Raw genomic sequence first — 18,139 nt, 5'->3', positions numbered from 1 at the left:
TTTTTACCATCAAATACTCTCAACCTTTTAAACTTTTGAGCAACACTGTCACACTTCATCCGTTTGTTTTTTTGTGTCCCGCATGTGGACGACTATTCCAAGATATACTCGGCATAGATGAGATATTGCTGATTTCCTTGAACCTGCAAAGGCCTCATTTTCCAAGCTGTTAATATGTCTTCTGTATTCTGGAAAGGAGAATGTATTATTTTAAAGTTTTACCGCTAGACATTAAAAGACCGCCACCCACAGACTGATGTTTGAAAGTGTGCAGACACAACAACGGTATAAAAAGGCAACTGTTTTGCGGACATTAAAAGTAAAGGAGTTTTTCCACGATCTACGGGAGATGAGATCTTTTCAAACACGAAGAATCTTTAAATAAATCGATTTTTGTCGTCTTTTTCAGTGCAGTTGAAAAAGACAGGAAACGCGTGGAAAAGAGCGCGAGAGGAGGAAACTAACGCGTAACCACAAAGAGAATCGCCGACTTTGTTGTTACGGCGTCGTAGATGAGGACGTGACTTTATTTCTGGTCTCGTACTCCCCCTGCAGACGTATTTTACTTTGCGTCATCGAGTCCTGCTTCATATATTTAATCGAAAACCGGTTTGACACTCAGAAAATGACGCAATTGAGTTGAGCCTGAAACAACAAAGGGAATGATTCATGTTTTGTCACATGTTTCTGTCTTTTTGTCTTCGTCTCCGTAGAGGTTTTTATTCCAAGAATACACGAAACACACACCTGTTAAAAAAAATGAAAAAAAAAACAAACCATGAATCTCTTTATGAAGGGGGGGGGGGGTGTTTAAATGGATATAAATGATGCATACGGAGATCAAACAGTAAAAGAGGCCGTGGACCAGGTGGCTTATGCGAAAAAACAGTGGAGGTGACTATTTCAGACCTTTTTTTTGTTTTTACACCTGCCCACCTCACTTTTTCTTTTTTTTTTTTAGGTCAGTATAAAATCAAACCGCTCGTGCTGTATAATTACTTTTTTTGTTTAATTAATTCAACTTTGTACTACTGCTGCTGCACCGTTAATCACCCCCCCCACCCCTCCCCTCCCTAAGAGAAATGATGTTGTTGTCTTTTCTCAAAAGCCTGTTTCACAGACATGCATTCACTTCTGTTGCTGTTGGTGGATTAGTATTCTCGTCCCACAAATAATTCCCATGCCCTAAATTTTGGCTGTTTAACTTTTGATTACTCTAACCGTTCCTCGGGTCGGAGGGGCTGAGAGACTCTCTTCGCCCTCCGGCGTATTTGATGCACAATACACACGAGCAGATGTTTTCCTCCAGGACAACCCCCCCCCCCCCGCCCCCCTCCCCTCCTTACCTCCCTCCCCCCAACTCCCCCTTTTTTTCTCTCTCTACACCGAGAGTGCATGATTTTGCACAATGCTAATGTGGAGAAGGGTGGGAGTCGTTTCCCCTTCAAATCACGACCTGATCTTCACCCATTGCGTCTTATTTTTCGCATCCCCCCACCCCCACACCACCTCCTCCCCCCCCCCCCCCCCCCCTCCCTCCCCCTTTTACCCGATCGTTAAAGAGCCGTCAGAGCTGATTCAGCTTTAGGTTCACATTGAAACTCCGTGACATCCGATACCTGGGGAGACGACGAGTGAAAAGGAGAAGGTTGAAGAATTCCTTCAGTGCCTTCTGCTGGGTGATAACATGCCTCAGATATTTTTTTCATTATTTTTTTTGACCAGGAAGCTTGAAATGTTACAGGGGGGTAAACACTCACTTACATATGTTGTTGTTGGTTTTTTTTGGGCCACCTGGGAGGAACACACGGAGCTGCAAACTCAGCTATTATCACCTTATAAGTTCCCAACCGGTTTTACATTTGAACCCACATTTTTTTAATTAGTCATTAAGTTATGACCCACATTTTTTTTTTTTTTTTTTTTTTTTTTTTTTTTTTTTTGTAGCCGTTCAAATTCAGTTCACAGAAAAGTAGTTCGGTAAATCGCAACAGCCTCGTACAGTTAAAAACTTGAAACCGAAAAATGTGCAACACCAGTGCACCTAAAGCTAAAAGTTTAAAGAAATAAAAAGGCCGACTTATCTTAAATTACAAGTATGTGTTTTTGTTTTTGTTTATTTTTACTTTAAACTATCGAAGCTCATCAAGTTTTAAGAACCTTTATTGAAAGGTGAAATATTAAATGAAAAGGCAGAATTCATTTGAATTTAAAAGCCAGACTCATCTAATCCTAAACCTTAACCTTTAACATTGAAGGTAAACCAAAATAACGAGCTGAAAGATGCTAAAATGCTGTAGATGTTGATGATAAATAAATACGGGTATGCCAGTGTATTTTCTATGTTTGGTATTTCTTGGTAGCTCACTTGCAGCCTTACTTTGACCTCTTCCAGTCGCCAAACAAGCCCATCAACCCGCAGGAGAAGATCCGGCCGTTGACCAGTTTGGACCATCCCCAGAGCCCGTTCTACGACCCGGAGGGCGGGGCCATTACGCCCGTGGCCAAAGTGGTGGTGGAGCGTATCGCTAGAAAGGTAAATATGTTGTGTGCGAGTTATACGAATTAGAAAAATCGCATTCACTGTAGATATTTTTTAAGTTTTAGCTCAGCCCTGCACAAAAAAAAACTGTTAGTGTGGGTTAGTGTGTGTTAGTGTGGGTGAGTGTTAGTGTGTGTGTGTCAGTGTGTGTTAGTGTGGGTTAGTGTGTGTTAGTGTGGGTGAGTGTTAGTGTGTGTGTGTGTGTGTGTGTGTCAGTGTGGGTTAGTGTATGTTAGTGTGGGTGAGTGTTAGTGTGTGTGTGTGTGTCAGTGTGGGTTAGTGCGTGTTAGTGTGGGTGAGTGTTAGTGTGTGTGTGTGTCAGTGTGTGTTAGTGTGGGTTAGTGTGTGTTAGTGTGGGTGAGTGTTAGTGTGTGTGTGTGTGTGTGTGTGTGTCAGTGTGGGCTAGTGTGGGTTAGTGTGTGTTAGTGTGGGTGAGTGTTAGTGTGGGTGAGTGTGTGTGTGTCAGTGTGTGTTAGTGTGGCTGAGTGTGGATTAGTGAGTGTTAGTGTGTGTGTGTGTGTGTGTGTGTGTGTGTGTGTTAGTGTGGGTTTGTGTGTGTTAGTGTGTGTGTGTGTTAGTGTGTGTCCTGAGCTTTTCCTTTGTGTGCACAGGGGGAGCAGTGCAACGTGGTGCCAGACACCATAGACGACATAGTGGCCGATATTGGACAGGAGGAGAAGGAGGAAGGTACAGTGAATGCACGGACACCACACACACACACACACACACACACACACACACACACACACACACACACACACACACACACACACACACACACACACACTACACAGACACACACTCCTGATTACAGCTCTTCAGGGAAGGACCCCCAAACAAGATCCAGTAGATTAGCTTGAAGAGTTCAACGGAGTGTTTAATTATTTAAAACCCTTTCATTACACGATATTACATTCCTTCATGTTCTTTGAACTCGACCGTCTCCTCGGATTCCCCTTTTTTGTGTTTGCACAACATTCGCCGTAACTATGGAGGTCTCGCTTAGCTGCACAGACGGAGCAGACACTGCGGGGACTCTTGTGTCTTGCGATGCACAAGTGCAGATCGAGTCCCGTCCTCATCAAATAGACTTGATACTCCGTGAAGCAGCGGAGATCCCGAGACTCTCGACACGGATGTTTTTCAGGAGATGAAATCTGTGTTGGTGTTTTGGTACTTCGGTGTTTCGCCTGCCGAACAAAACACCAACGTAGAACTGCAGTTTACGTCCAGTAACTACCGTTTAAATTCAGTCTGTCACTCAAAGTTAGTTCACAACACTTGTAACCAAATCATAGAGTTCATTAGTGAAATCTGACTTTAATATAATGTCAGTAATTTTAGGGTTTTCCAATTAATTATATTTCAAGTTAAACAAAATCCTGAATTTAGCAAAAGCTAATAGAAACATGTAACAAGAAGTCATTTTTTAAAAGTTGATATGAAGTATGTTTTCTTTCAGTGTTGCTTTTAATGTCTTTTCTGGAAGAGACAGACAAAAAAAAAAAAAAAAATTGCAGTTTTTTTTTTTATCTCAACATCTTTTAGTTTAAACAATTACAACCTTTTTTTGGGGGGGGGGCTGTTGTTAAAACCGTCTCTTAACCCCCCACAGACGAGCTGAGTCGGACAGGCTGGTTCGTGACTGAGCTTCGAGCTCCGCATGAGGAGCTTTATGCTTTTTTATTTATTTATTTATTTATTTTACTGGAAGTGGCTTTAGTGTAGGGTTCAGGATTTCTGCCCACACAGCAGAATACTTAACAAGGATCTCCTGCTGCCTAATAGATGTCTTCCTCAGTCAGTCATGAGCCATTTGCTTGCTTCCTTCCTTCCCTCCCCTCATTCCCTCCCTCCCTCCACCCCCCTGTTCTCCACCTGTCCTCGCTTTCCCTCCAGCGAGATGACACTACGGAGACGAGTATCCGTTCAGGCGGGAATCAGCCTGAACGGATACTCGTCTCCGACGCTTTCACATCATCCCACCTCTCTCCCCCCTTTTACCTGCCTCCTCTCTCCCCTTGCTCCCCCCTCACCTCCCCCCCCCCCACTGCTTCTCGTAGCTCTGCTGCCGCTGTTAATTGGACAAGACATTCACAAATCACCCTCTTCCTCTTCGACCCCCCCCTCCTCCCCGAGTTTAGATACTTCAGTGGAGTGAATTAGAATTTTGTTTTTTTGTTTTTTTGTTCTTTGGTAAAAGCTAATTTAACGGCCGACATCAACCGCACGATTCTGAGTCGTGGGAGAAAAAAAAAAAAAGAAAAGAAGTTCTTCGCCCCAGTTCACCTTCCCTTCATCTTTTATATACATTTTTTTTTTGTGGTCTCAGATGACACACCGGAGACGTGCATCTACTCCGGCTGGTCGCCCTGGTCGGCCTGCAGCAGCGCCACGTGCGAGAAAGGTCGCCGGATGAGGCAGAGGATGCTGAAGGCCCAGCTGGATCTCAGCGTGCCGTGTCCCCACACTCAAGATTTCCAGCCCTGCATGGGGCCGGGATGCAGCATGGAGGGTACACACACACACACACACACACACACACACACACACACACACACACTTATACACCCCGTTTCCACCTTGCATCAACTAGAGATGGGTATTTTTGCACGTAAAGCGACGAAGTTAGAAGTCAGAAACGGCCTCAAATTTCTTCCGCGGTTAGCTGTTGTTAAACTTGGCAGAGGATCCTTTATACAAAACTTTTAAGATCCAAATAATGAAGGATTTGTAATGATTTTCAGCCAGTTTCTCTTCAATAAACAACATTCGTTATTTTTTGGGAGTTGGGATGGCAAATGCAAACGCTAGATAGTTCTTTATTTCCCCTCATTATATTGACAGTAACTGCGCTTGAATTCCCTCTGAGCAGAACCCGAAAAGGAAAGCTTTATCTCAATAAGGAGCGTTAACACTTATGAAAACCAGCCGGACCATTATTTATCAAAGTTATGACATCTAAAAATTCCCCAACGTGTTAATTTAGGAGGTTCAAAAAGTTTTTCCCCAACAGTTGGAAAAATTAAGACACATTTATCAAGTGACTCACTTCTACTGTAAAAGGAACTTAAAAGAGCAACGCATCCTTTATTTTCTTTATGTATGAATAAATACGTAATGATAAAGTAACAGGAAACGGAAACAACATCCTGCCGTTTCTCTTTGAGGCACTTCAGAGAAACGGTCCAATTAAAAGTATTCAGTCCCACGTTAACAGCGCCGACAAGAAGACAGCGATCGCAATAAAATCAACGGACTACTTATTCTGCTCGTTTGTTTGCGATCCCGATAATTGCCGAACTTCATCCCTTACCGTTAAATAATTTTTTTTTTTTTTAAACCCTGCTCGCCTCCCGCTCTGAACCGCAACCTCCTCTTAACCAACGTAAAGTGGGAGACGGTTTTGTTTTCCTCATCAAAAATGAGTAAATTCTCTGATACATTTTGTGAATAGCGGTAAAAAGACGGTAGCGGTGAAGGGTTTTTGTTTTCCTTTCATCTTCCACTCGCGTGTTCAACGCTTGACTTTTAGCAGCTCAATAAATGAGGGCCCTGGACCATGTCCTTTATTACCAGTAAATTTCAACTATTGCAGCCTTCCAAGGTAATTTCCTCCGGGATCAATAAAGTGTCTTTCATCAAAGAGACTTCAAGCAGAAATACTTAATTGAAAGTACAGAAAAACAGGAGGAAAAAGCTTTGCCTTTGTCTCTGTGTTCTCCTGCTTCAATGCACTTTTTTTTTTTCTTTCTGACTTTTAATAGCTGATATTCAGTCTGATATGATACTTTAAAGAACTTCACTCAAAAAAAGTGTTTTTCTTCTCGTTTCTGTATTTGAATATTTGAGCTTCTCTGCACAGTTTAGAAAGCTGTTTTTACTTTCATATGTTGAAGGCATAAAGTTTTTCTGTGCTCACTGTAAATCTGATTTTTAAGGGGGCGGGCTTACGATCATGGTTTGTGACATCACAAATAGTTTGAAGGCCGATTCCTGGCTCAATTCAACTGACACGAGGATGAGGTGGAAAAGTTGAAGCCTCCGGTGGCACATACACTCAAAATGGACTTTACAGTGTGTCCATCAGTGAGAGGTGAAATATATCTGCATACATTTGAGTTTTTAAATGAGGGAAATAACATAGAGGTCATTTTAAGGAGGATGATTTCATCCTTTACTGGAAATAGCAAATTTAGACACAAATTAATATTCACATTAGAGTCATTTATATCTTAAAGCCTGGATGTCTGTAGAGGAACTTTCAGTCGTAAATTAGGTAATCGTGTTGAACAAATTATTCTGTTTGCAGAAACGATGTAATTCGTAGAGTTTAACCAAAATATTTACAATAATTATTTAAATTGCCAAACTTTTTGTGAAGCCGACGACATAAACATATTTAACTCACACGGTTAGTTGTGACAAAAAGAGGGGAGAGGGGGGTGGGGGCGTCATTTTACTAAAGACGATGCATTTTCACTTCATTTTGGATCATTATCATGACAATATTTTTTTTTTTTGTAAATGCTCCATGTGACAATCATTAAACAAGACTTATATTGAATTGGTTTGAATGCCCTCAAAATAATGAGCAGATTAAAGCTGGAGGTGTTTATCTCCTCCTGACTAAACCCGACTCGGTGACTCTGTGTGGCTCGTTCGGCTTAAACCACAAAAGCTGCTCCCTCATTTATATTTCACGGCCCGGCGGAGTGATTTTATCCAGAATCTCCGTCGCGCAGCCGTTATGTGACAACTGAAGTTATTGTAATGAAGGATTATCGAATGTGAAGAAACAGGTAAAAAAAAAAAAAAAAAAAAAAAAAAAAGTGAAGCAAACGGGTGATTTAGAAAAGTGAATCTGCAGCCAGGAACCGACGGCGGCTCGATAAAACCAGCGACGAACGCGCATATCTGGTTCCATCAAGAGAATACGCGAAAAAAATGCAGTAAATCCCTCATTACGTGGAGTAAACACTGGCGATTGGATACCCTAATTATTTCACTGAAACATAAAAGATTAAGAGGATTAGCTCTTAATGCCGGGCGGCCTCGTACGTTCCGGGATGCTTAAATCAGGAATTGATTGTGTTTGTCTCGGAACTAAAAGCAAAATCAATGCCAACCGTGCTTTCATTGTTATGTTAAAGCTAATCAGAACAACCGGAGGGCCGAGTGTGTTCAGGAACCCTAATTAAGAGTTCGGAAGCACTGGCGCAAAGACAAAAACATATTTGACAAAGTCGAGGTTCACAGCAGGTTTGGGCGTTTCTAAGCAAAATTTTGTATTCGAAAATTGATTATTAATCAAATATCCCGACTCATTTGCGCGCATTGACTGTATATCAAAGTGTTCGCAGCTTCCGGGTCTGAAAGATAAGGCCGATGCGGAAGTGCCTTGAGCTGCAGTACCACCGAGGGCCACTAGAGGTGGTCGGCTCCAAAAAGCCTCCGGCTCCATTGACTCCCATTCAACTTCTCATAAAAATCCAAGTGCCATACCTTTTTTTCCACGAGGTTTCTCGGTGTTGTTAGCTCCAGTCACTCCTTCTTATTCGTTTTCTGGCGTATCTTACAGTTAGTTACAGCTATCGGTGGGCGGGACGTAGTATCGCCGAGTTTCCAATCAGATTGAGTCAGCCCCCCCCCCCAGCTCGTCCAAATATGATCACTTCCCGTTCGAAAACCGCTCCGAACTAGCAAATAAAATTCCGAACCCGAGGCTTCGTAACGGCCGTTCAACAAACCAACGGGTGACGTCGCTGTTGGTTGCCGCTTGCTCGCGCCCCAAACTTGCGCTCAACAAAATTCCAACGAACAACGTGTCCGTCTTCTCCCCCGTGCCATTAAATCGCGGCTAGCGGGCATCTTTTAGGCGCATCGCCGCCACCTTCTGACGGGAGTAACGCATTACAACCAGGCGCCGGTAACAACAGCGGAAATGAGGAAGAACGACAGTCGCCTGTACTAATCGATTTTTTTTTTTAATATATCATAACGACTATTTGAATATTGGATAATCGCGTCCCATCCCTCTCGTTCACAGAATCAAAGCTGATGACGGAACTTTCTCCGCATTTCCTTCCTGTTCGTCGTCCAAGAAGAGAAACTTTTCTATCCGATTCGAGTCAAAGTTGTCAGTTTGATGCTCTTTTACTGAAAGTAACACCCCCCCCCCCCCCACCCCCTCCCCCGCCACCCCTCCCGATCCGCCAACAAACTCACACACGAGCGCACAAAAAAACAACAACAAAAACGGGGAGTTTGCTTTTGTCCAATTTCCCAGTGAAGTTGTCAGTTTGGGAACAAATGCTGAGAGGCAGCACAGTCGGCGTCCGTCTTCCCCGACTCCTCACTCCCAGGACGTCTACCAGCCGTCAGGTTGTTCCAGGCTTCACACACACACACACACACACACACACACACACACACACACACACACACACACACACACACACACACACACGCACACACACACACACACACACACACTTCCCTGCTCCTCTTATCGACTATCAGACAGCGAACACCGAGAGCTTTTTGTTCCCGAGCACCTCTCCTTTGTTTTCATTTAGCGCCCCGTTAGCAGCGGTGTGGGAGATTAATAATTGCGAGGGGGGGGGGGGGGGGGGGGGGGAGGTTTCACGCTGGGGCAGGACGGACGGCCTCGACTCCAAAAAGGACGATTAAATATTCCCGAGGAGAAACACTTTGGCTCTCCGGAGGCCTCGTCCGAGCCGGAGACACCTGTATCTTTTTATTAATGGTTCACTTAGTTCTGCTCTATTAGGCCGCAGCCGGTAAGCAACGCTGTTCTCCGGGTTTGGTCGGCGGGCGGAAAGCGAAAAGAGAAAATCCACACTTTAGGGACCTCGCAGTTCTTTCACTATTCCTGAAAAAAAAAAATGAAAAAAAATAAATCTAATTTACAAGGTCTGTTCTGGCATATAATCGTCTCTCCTTGACGAGGCTTCCTCCCTTTTATTTTTTATTTTTTCCCCTCATTTGATTTACTGTCTGAATCGCTGGCGATCGCTCTCCGAAGAGACGGCGGTAAAAAGGCAGTTGAGACTCGTGACGACGAGTCTCTGGAAGTGAAGAGGAGGGAGGTCCTGCAGCGCCACGCCGGCTAATAGTGATAAAATACAGCTTGTTAAGCTCGAGAAGCTGCGCTTCGCTTTTCAGCCGATGCAAGCCGAGGTCATACATATTGACTTTGCCCCCCCCCCCCCTCCTCCCGCCGCCCCCTTTCCTGCTGTGAATAGGACTGTCCCCTTAGGCAACTGGCCTTATTAAAAAAAGAGAACTGGTGCACTTTTTCTGAGGAAGACCTTTTGGAAAATGGCACTTCTGGACTTTGTTATGACTGAGCGGTGTGAAATCTCAGCAGCAGTTTAAGAGAAGTCCGGTTTATAAGTGTGTGGGGAGGGTTTCTGGGTAATTGGAGGCACTGGGACTGAAGATCTTAAAGTGTCTCTCCGAGTCAAACCTGGCTGGCTTTTTCTTTTTTTTTTCTCTCTTTTAAGAGCACATAACTCAAGTGGTGGACATTTTTCCACGGCAGAAATTTGGACTCATTATAGTCCGACAAGCACCGGTGCAATTAATGATAGCTCAATTTAGGAAGCTGTGAACCCAGCATGCACGAACGCATTAATACACCTGCGCTTCCTCAAAGTCAAAAAATGTCTGCCGTGAAAACGGTCCATCGGGGACTCGCTGCAGGTTTCCCAGCGTGTCGTCATAATATGCATGTCAGGTGGAGGGGGTGGACGGGGGGGTGGGGGGTGGGGGGGGGGGGGTTTGATGGACGGCAAAAAACAAACAAAACAAAACAAACAGATGCCGAGCTAAATGAATGTTTCACCTAAAATATGACATAATATATACATAAATCAAACCTGGAATAAGTCGTTCATAAATATATTCATTGTAAATACATGAATATTTATATTTGATTTACATCTGTGTAGTTTATACTTGTTTCTTGTTTTTTTTTATGTTTGTATGGTAACACGTACATACGTACAAACCAGGCAGAATGAAAAGATTGTGTTGCTAATAATAATAATAATAATAATAATAATAATAATAATGATAACAACATGTGTAGCAGTCAGCTCAGGATTACTCATTGAAATAAATGGTGAACATCCAGCAGCGCTCGCATTTGAGGAATTGAACCTGCAAAATTATGACATTTTCAAAAAAACGGCTCCTTATTACAAATGCAGGACCCTTTATTTTTATTTTTTTCTATTGTGAAGTAAAATGGGGGGGGAGGGAGGGGGAATTAAGAAAATGTCGATATATTTCTCTCACGGTATCTGTTCTTTTGTTTTTTTTTCTGTTCCCCCGGCGTCGGACAGAGCCCTCGACATGCATGATGTCGGAGTGGATCAGCTGGTCGGCCTGCAGCGTGTCCTGCGGGATGGGGATGAGGTCGAGGGAGCGATACGTCAAACAGTATCCCGAGGACGGCTCGCTCTGCCAGCTCCACACCGAGGAGACCGAGAAGTGCGTCGTCAACGACGAGTGCTGTGAGTTCCGCCGATTCAGTGAAACCGAAAGACAAATGCCCACCACGTAGCCGTCACACGTTTTAACACGCCGAGCAAAAGAGGATTACCGTGAAGAGTTTTTGTTTGGAAGCTGTTCAAATCTGAAAACTGATATAAAATGTAAAAAAAACAACAACAAAAAAACCAATCCAGTTGTTTAATCATGAAAATATTCTCTGGTGCTTATCCGTGTGATTACACTGACTTTAAGTTAATCAAGTTCATATTTTCTAAAAGAGTAGAATTGAAATTTTCTGTATTCTAATTTGAGTCCATTTTTTTTTTTTTAAAGCAGTGATGGGAAGTCGATCTTTGAGGAACCCGCGCCGGACTTTACTCCCAAGAACTACATTTACGATCTCTTCTCAGAAAAATACTCAACGTGTAGAGCAAAAGATACGGCGTTGCAGACTGAACTCCCATTACAATCACCAAAATGTATATATATACAGTACATACATACGGTGAAGCTATGGTGACAGCGGTGCTGTGAAAACAATTCTTGGATTGCTGCACCTAAATGTTATGAAGATCAGGAAACCTTGAAGCCAATAGCTGCCGGGCATTTATTACTAATTTATTTCCATAAATATGTCATTTTAAGTGCATCATAAAAACAGTTTTCAGTTCCAAGGCTCACCAAGGATGTAACATGCGACACACGGAAACACAAACCTGTAATAACAGGCTTTCAAAACACAACTTTTGACGAGTGCGCGTACGAAGCGAGCCGCCCGCTAACAACGAAGCTGACGGCAAAAGCGGTAATGATTCTGAAAGTTTCGGGAAAAACAACCGGCGAGGAGACTGAACATTTTCTTTTCTTTTTTGTTTTCCGACACACAAGTTTCCACTGCTCCACACGTCACACTCGGATTACCCACAAGGCCACATTGGTAGAGGAAAAAAGAAAAGACAAAATCACCTGATTTTTAACGTCTCTGAAGAGGCACTTTTTTTTTTTTTTCCTTTCTGCGATGAAACTACTTCTGAAAACTCGGTTGCCCGATAATTCTCTCAGTCGACTATTTAAAAGCAGCCCGGCAACATTCAAAAACTGCTTGCGTGTTAAAAAAAAAGAAAAAAAACAACAATAATAATGAATAATAAAACAGCGTTTATGTAACAAAACTATGCAGCAGCATTCAAACTCGTACTTGTTATCCTTTAAGAAAACTTCTGTGTTACTTCTCGGGTTAAAATGGGAAGGTCGGACGAGTGAACTTCTTCACTATTATGGGTACAATTTATGTAACTTCTTACTGCTGCGGACAACAACACCGAAGCGAGACGTGAAACACAGAGTTAAATCTAAAAGCAATGAATAGAAATTTTAAAAAAAAATAAAAAAAAACGAGTAATCACAGGAATTGTTCACCAGGTGGGGAAGTTGTTTGGCTTTGAGAGTCAAGTTCAAGTTCAAAAACACGAACGCCAAACTTCACCGAGTGAAAATAACTTCTTCGATTATCAATTCGGCGAAATGAAAAATGACTGCTGACGCAACCCGCACGGCGGCGGAAAGGTTCACGTCTAAAACGATATCCGGCTCTTTCCGCAGCGCCCAGCAGCTGCGTGGTGACTGAGTGGAACGAGTGGGACCCCTGCAGCGCCACCTGCGGGATCGGCATGAGACGGCGCGAGCGCATGGTGAAGATGCCGCCCGTCGACGGGTCCATGTGCAAAACCGAGGTGGCCGAGGTGGAGAAGTGCATGACGCCGGAGTGCCGTGAGTAATTCACTATCGTGCCCGTCGTTACCGCGTTTCTCTCGTGGTACAACCTGCGGCCCGTGCGTCCGCAGACGCCGTCCCGTGCGTGCTGTCGCCGTGGTCGGACTGGAGCGGGTGCAGCGTGACGTGTGGGCGGGGCCTACGGACACGCCAGAGGATGCTGAAGTCGGACCCGGCCGAGTGCGCCGAGGAGCTGGAGCAGACGGAGAAGTGCATGCTGCCCGAGTGCCGTAAGAACTTTGTTTTGTACCGTTTCCGTCGGTTCGATCGGTTTCAATAACGCTTCGGAGTATAAGAACTGAGATTAATGGTTGAATTGTCTTTTTCTGTTCATTTTATCCCACTATTAACACTATTTTCTTTATTATACTATCTATACGACTATATCTCATGAATGACAAGAGCCATTTATTGGCATTAAATATTGGAACGTGTAAATAAAAAATGGCTTTTAACAGAAATTATGTTTAAAAAAAACAACAACTTTAAGATAAAAAAAAAAAAAGCCTATTTCTGAAATTTATAGAGAAAAATACCGACATTGACAATTAGACAATAATCACAATAAACAATGTACTATGCCGGTTGCGTTCATACAGTTGAGTGGATTTTAGCGATTGTTCAAAATGATTATGTTCAGCTCAAATAATCGCGATCAATAATAAATGTGTTGCCACGAGTCAATTAGACCATCTGGTTTCGTAGCGTCTAAAAATGTCCAACAGGTTGCGCGCTAAGCCAACTGCTCGTTTCCTGAGATGTAGGTTATGTTTTTATGTTTGTTTTGAAGGCCTCCTTTTATATCGATTGCCCTTTTTTATTGATGCTACTTTCAGGCTCGTCACAAATATTTGATTTATTGTGACAATCACGTGCCGTTTTCACCCGTTTGACTAAAGTCAGCTGTTCATAAAAGTTAATTGTGGTGTAAAATCCTGCTGCTTCGCCACAATTATGATAGTGAGGAAACATCCTGTGGTAACTAGAACTAATTGTCCAGACCGATATATTCGTTTATTTCAGATATAACGGTGTATTCTGTAACGGTTGGCTGTGAAGAACAAAATGTCTGTCCCACCTAGATTTGAGATATTTTTTTGAAAAAAAAGGTCCCCGTTAAATCATTTGTCGACCCAAATAGCTGACTCGGCCTCCAAAGTCCAGTAATTCTTTAGTTATAACTAAAAACATTGATTAAAACTTTGACAGACTGCAAAAAAAAACAAAGACAAACAAAAAAACACATTAATTTTAAAACAACTACACAACAGACCTGTTAATCAGTGAATTCCTCCAGGACGTACAAAAACAGCGGCGCCGACACATTTTCCGGACATAAATCACGAAGCTGCTCCCCATCTGCGAGATTTATTCTCCTCGCCCGCAGTGTGGTTCAGTAATAATTCAACATGGGCCCCTGTCACTCTCCCTCAGACGTTTGGTAATATGTAGAGTCATATGTCACGGTGGGGAAAAAGGTGGAAACTTGCGGGGCGGAGGGGAACGGCGGAGAATTGAATAATACATTGGTTATTAACAGATAAGAGTTGGGGAAGGGGGCAACGTTAACAAACAATTTCTGTTTACTCACCACAATGTATGGATTTAATGTAAAAAAAAAATACATTTAAAAAATGTAATCCCCAATTGGTTTCCCCTGAAGTCAGCTGTCATGCAGTCCGAGTCATATTTCCAACAGGGCTGCTGTTAAAAGATCCATTCGGCTTGTTTCGGTTATTGTTGGGAGTATTTGACGGCTGTATGTATACATGTGGCGGTGTTGGCTGTAAAAACGGATGCATCTTCCAACCATTTTTCCTCACGATATAAAATGCGAAGCTGGCTTTCTGACATCTTATTTAAATAAACTTTATTGGAGTTGTTACTGGACCAAAAAACCTAAATTGCTAACTTTTAGTGAGAGCATAAAATCTGCAGGTTCTGGCTGTGAAGGAAAGCAGAGTGTACAAGTTTAATAAAAAACATTAAAAAAAAAACAAACGTATCGTCTGTCCAGCTTTCTATAACACGGAACTGATTAATGATTCGTATGAAAGTATTCGGGCGTTAGCGTTTTAAAGGTTGGTGTCATGGAGGCTGTAATAGAACAACCCTTGATGGGACGCACACATAACTTTGAGTTTATCAACTCTACAAGCCAAAATGTTTTACTTGTATGTTTTTTAAAATTATTATTATTATTATTATTATTATTATTATTATTATGTCAACAAGTCTCAAACTTTATTTTCTGCCTCTCTTCATCTGTTTTTATTTATTCCCTCCTCTCAGCCGTCGACTGCATGGTCTCCGAGTGGTCCGAGTGGTCCGAGTGCAACAAGTCCTGCGGTAAAGGACACACCATCCGGACCCGCATGGTCAAACTGGAGCCCCAGTTCGGGGGCAGCGCTTGTCCCGAGACCATCCAGAGGAAGAAGTGCAAGATCAGGAAGTGCCGGACAAAAACGAAGGAGGAGCGAGGAGGAGGAGGAGGAGGAGGAGGAGGAAAGAGGAGGCGACGGGGTAAACAGGGAAGAGATGCCGCCGTCGAGGAACAGCCAGGTGGGTTGTGGGAAATCTGTTAAATCCGCCACAAGTAATATTTATACATTTGAAATGAAACAATCGTTATTATTGGTGGTGAATGCTGAATTTTGACCAATGAAAAGATTTTTTTTTTTTTTTTTTTTAAACGCATACGACTTATAATTTCATGAAAAAGTATAATCCGTTGAAGTATACTTGAAATTTAAAAAACTGAAATCCGTTCTGGCCTCAGTTTAAGCACATAATAATCAATATTTCCCCTCCGATAACATTTTCTGTTTCGTTTTTCTCTCTGGTACGTACGGAGGCCCCGAGAGCTCCAAACACTTTAAGAAAACATGCAAATAAACAATATTAAACTTAAAAAAAGAAAATCTGTAAAAATTTTAAAAAAAAGAAAAATAAATACATTTAAAAACACAAGCAAGCGTCGAACAAAGAAAATGCCGGAAAGTGAGAAAACACAAGCAAACACAGAAATACTAAAAATAAAACTAAAATAAAGCCCAGATTCTTGTATTTAGTCCAAGTTTTTGTAGGCGTACAAAAAGTAGTGCAAATTATACGCAGCAAAATCGATTTTGCCAAATAATCTGGCCGACACGGATAAAACAGCCAATCGGACGTCGGTCGCTGTGAGTTCAGTGGTTTGGTTGGAATTGCGTCCCAAGTTAGCAAACTTTAGGTCGCACGCAGCAAAAAGGTAGAAAATGTTGAAGGAGAAAAACCGAACGAATGTCGAAGACTCGGAGACCGCACGAGGCCACGATTATTAAGAGAAGGAAAGCGGTAAAAACTGGATTTAGTTATTGCGCGCAGATAATAGCGAACATGTAAATAAAGTTATTTGGGGCAAAATTGAATTTTGCTGACTAAAATGACATCTTTCTTGAAATAAATACCCCAAAAATCTTCTGTGCTCAAAGTGTCTGATTGCATCTTCAACTTGTCCCCCCCCCTCCCCTATTGTCCATTACTTGGTCTCGACAGGTTGCCGGATGCAGCCGTGGACCAGCTGGACGGACTGCACCAAACCGTGCGGAGGAGGCATCCAGGAGCGTTTCATGACGGTGAAGAAAAGAGCGAAGGGCAACGGGATGGCCGGCTGCAAGGACCGCAAGGAGATCCGCGCCTGTCACGTTCATCCCTGCTAGGGGGCGCTACTGAGCTACGAGTAGGGATGAATTACCCGGGATGTGAAAATATGGGTTTCATGACGAACGATGATGGGGATCGACTTTTTTTTTTTTTTTTTTTTTTTTTTTTTATAGTGAAAGGGAGGTGAGGTGAGTTGAAGGGGTTTCGTACTTTGGAAGGAAAAAAAAAAAGACGAGTTTAGGAGAGAAGGGGGAAGGAAAAGAGGGAAGGAAAGGAAGAAGGTGATGACGACGTGTTTAGTGAAGCCATTGTAGACATTTAGTTAAACAGGGCTGACTTTTATTTTTGACCACAATGGAAGTATTAGAAAGTATAATGTCTGTGTCCTGCAAAAAAAAACTAAAAAAAAACTTGCATTTAACTTCCCCACCGACTCAAACTTGTTCATTTATCTTCAGAAGGTTTTTTTTTTTAGGGCTCCGGTGTAAGAAAATCGAGCTGGAAAAACCTGCAATTAGAATCTTGATATTTTCTGGGAATTTTTACGCCAAAATCGGCCTCCGTTTTCTGGGGAAAAATATCAGCAGCGTTTTTTTTTTTTTCTCGTACTTAAAGAATAAAAATGAAACCTCGTTAACGCTCCCACATAACGTCCCGAGATTTCATTTGACCCTTTAAATCCCATTATTACGACACTACGACTGGATATACCTTTTGTTTTTTCCCCCAGTTAGAACTTTCTCCAGGTTATTATTGTTCGTGGCCCAAAAAAAAAAAAATTCACACTTTCTTGCAGAGATTTTACGCAAAAAAGTTATAATTAAATAAAATGAATAAAGTTATTGTTCTCACGCGCACATTTCAGAATAACATCAAAACATTTAAATAAAGATTCTCTCACGATCAATCAATTCGCAGCTTTAAAATCCAACTTCACCGTCGGTGAAAAAGTCCCACTGGAAACACTTCTTTGGCGTTTCAACGGTCGTCTTCGCTGTTTTCCCCGAGTCTTCGGTGGAAATCGCAAAAGACTCACGCGTGTAAGTAGTCGCAAAAAAACTCATTATAATTTATATAAAACTTATTATATTTATTACGGTTATTGCTTCCCCGCCCTGAACCGCAGTCGCGAAACTTTTTGATCGAACCTCGTATAATATTTTAAGTTACTTAATCGAAAACTACAACAAAAAGAGGAAATTCAAGATTTTTATAATGATTTTTTTTTTTTTTTTTTTTTGCAAGACATGGATGCCAACACAGGAAGTCTGTAAAGACTTGTGGATGTATTGCACATCTGATATCTAACCAACACGTATAAATGACAGTTATGTAATTACTAAAAAAAAAAACACAAAAAAACCTACTTTCCCTAATACAGAGACATTTAAATGGAGATGTTTTATACTGTTAAAATTAGTCTTTCTATACTGTACTGATGTTTCTCTGTCGTTTCAGCTGATGTAGCATTAAACCCGCGATAGCTCTCACTCTGTCAGAAGACTTTATTTTAGCATGTGCAAAGATGATTATTTTTGTTTTCCCGTTGTTTTGGACATTACGCTTTTATCAGCTGTAGTTGTTGTCTTAATACGAGATAGCTAAATGACTCTATCTGCCTTTTGTTGGTTTCCTGAAGACACAAAACCCGACGGA

The 18,139-nt window shown here is 42.2% G+C and overlaps 1 protein-coding gene across 1 annotated transcript in view; it reads left to right on the top strand.

Moving 5' to 3' along the window:
- The window catches only part of LOC138206236 (spondin-1-like), a 72,395-nt gene extending 54,672 nt beyond the window's left edge, over window positions 1-17,723 (top strand). The window contains exons 9-16 of the mRNA XM_069162809.1: window positions 2,396-2,536; window positions 3,154-3,229; window positions 4,875-5,057; window positions 10,915-11,085; window positions 12,668-12,835; window positions 12,910-13,068; window positions 15,131-15,400; window positions 16,376-17,723. Coding sequence (XP_069018910.1) covers window positions 2,396-2,536; window positions 3,154-3,229; window positions 4,875-5,057; window positions 10,915-11,085; window positions 12,668-12,835; window positions 12,910-13,068; window positions 15,131-15,400; window positions 16,376-16,539 — 1,332 coding nt within the window. The 3' untranslated portion in view covers window positions 16,540-17,723. The remainder of the gene's footprint in view (window positions 1-2,395; window positions 2,537-3,153; window positions 3,230-4,874; window positions 5,058-10,914; window positions 11,086-12,667; window positions 12,836-12,909; window positions 13,069-15,130; window positions 15,401-16,375) is intronic.
- Window positions 17,724-18,139: the final 416 nt, after the last annotated feature.

Source organism: Embiotoca jacksoni, unplaced genomic scaffold (assembly GCF_022577435.1).
Source record: "Embiotoca jacksoni isolate LCO1_2020_lvr unplaced genomic scaffold, fEmbJac1.0.p SCAF_3, whole genome shotgun sequence".
NCBI classification, from domain to species: domain Eukaryota; kingdom Metazoa; phylum Chordata; class Actinopteri; family Embiotocidae; genus Embiotoca; species Embiotoca jacksoni.
Note: the sequence above shows the minus strand (reverse complement) of the source record. Positions and strands in the feature narration are given on the sequence as shown.